General features: G+C 35.9%; 1 protein-coding gene across 1 annotated transcript in view; it reads left to right on the top strand.

Annotated features, from left to right (window-relative positions):
• The first annotated feature begins 301 nt into the window (after positions 1–301).
• Positions 302–813, top strand: part of LOC112517736 (putative wall-associated receptor kinase-like 16) — a 9763-nt gene continuing 9251 nt past the window's right edge. The window contains exon 1 of the mRNA XM_025125114.1: positions 302–788. Within this exon, the coding sequence (XP_024980882.1) occupies positions 302–788 (487 nt within the window). The remainder of the gene's footprint in view (positions 789–813) is intronic.

Here is an 813-nt window from a genome sequence, read left to right as displayed (position 1 = left end):
ATATATATTATTTATCGACCTATTGTCACAAATTTATTTATTATAATATTGTATTTTAGCTTTTTCTTATTACAACAATATACTTTCAAATTAACTTTTATTATGATATTATACTTTTATTTTTCTTTATTATAACAATATACTTTCAAATTGAATTAAGATGGCATGATACAGGTTACCAAACATTCATGACATATCATTCCAATTAATAGGATATTACATGTGTTGTGGCCTATATAAGGCTAGCTTGAGAAACCCCTCAAATACTACTTCACTTGTAATTAAGCCACAAAACACAGCCATGAAAATCCTCATCCTAGTGTGGGTACAACTTCTAATGTTGTCGTTGTTTACAGCATCTGATACAAATAACACCTCTGAAACATACACCCTTATTAACAGTACCAATTTAGCAAAGCCAGGTTGCCGAAGCAAATGCGGAGACGTTATTGTTCCCTACCCTTTTGGCATCGGCATCAAATCAAATTGTTCTATAGGCCATGGGTTTGATGTTTACTGTAACACTYCTACACACCCTCCAAAGGCCTCTTTTWCCAAAACAGRTTACACCTCAATCAAACTCATATCTGATTCCACRMTCCGGACTWCCAATAWCGTGGCTTWCRRATGCTATTTTCCAAATGGCACWKTKTCAAGTGGAWTCYGRATTTSRGRAAATTTTACAGATTGGCCGTACACCTTTTCGGAAGTAAATAGGTTCACAGTCATTGGCTGCGATGATTATGCTTGGTTGACATCAGAAACAAACTCTAGGTACGTGTCTACAGGTTGTGCCACCCGTTGCCCAACACC

The sequence above is a fragment of the Cynara cardunculus genome, assembly GCF_001531365.2.
Source record: "Cynara cardunculus var. scolymus isolate 2C chromosome LG 9, CcrdV1, whole genome shotgun sequence".
In the NCBI taxonomy this organism is placed as follows: domain Eukaryota; kingdom Viridiplantae; phylum Streptophyta; class Magnoliopsida; order Asterales; family Asteraceae; genus Cynara; species Cynara cardunculus.
The sequence above is the reverse complement of the archived record's forward strand: the minus strand, read 5'-3'. Positions and strand labels throughout refer to the sequence as shown.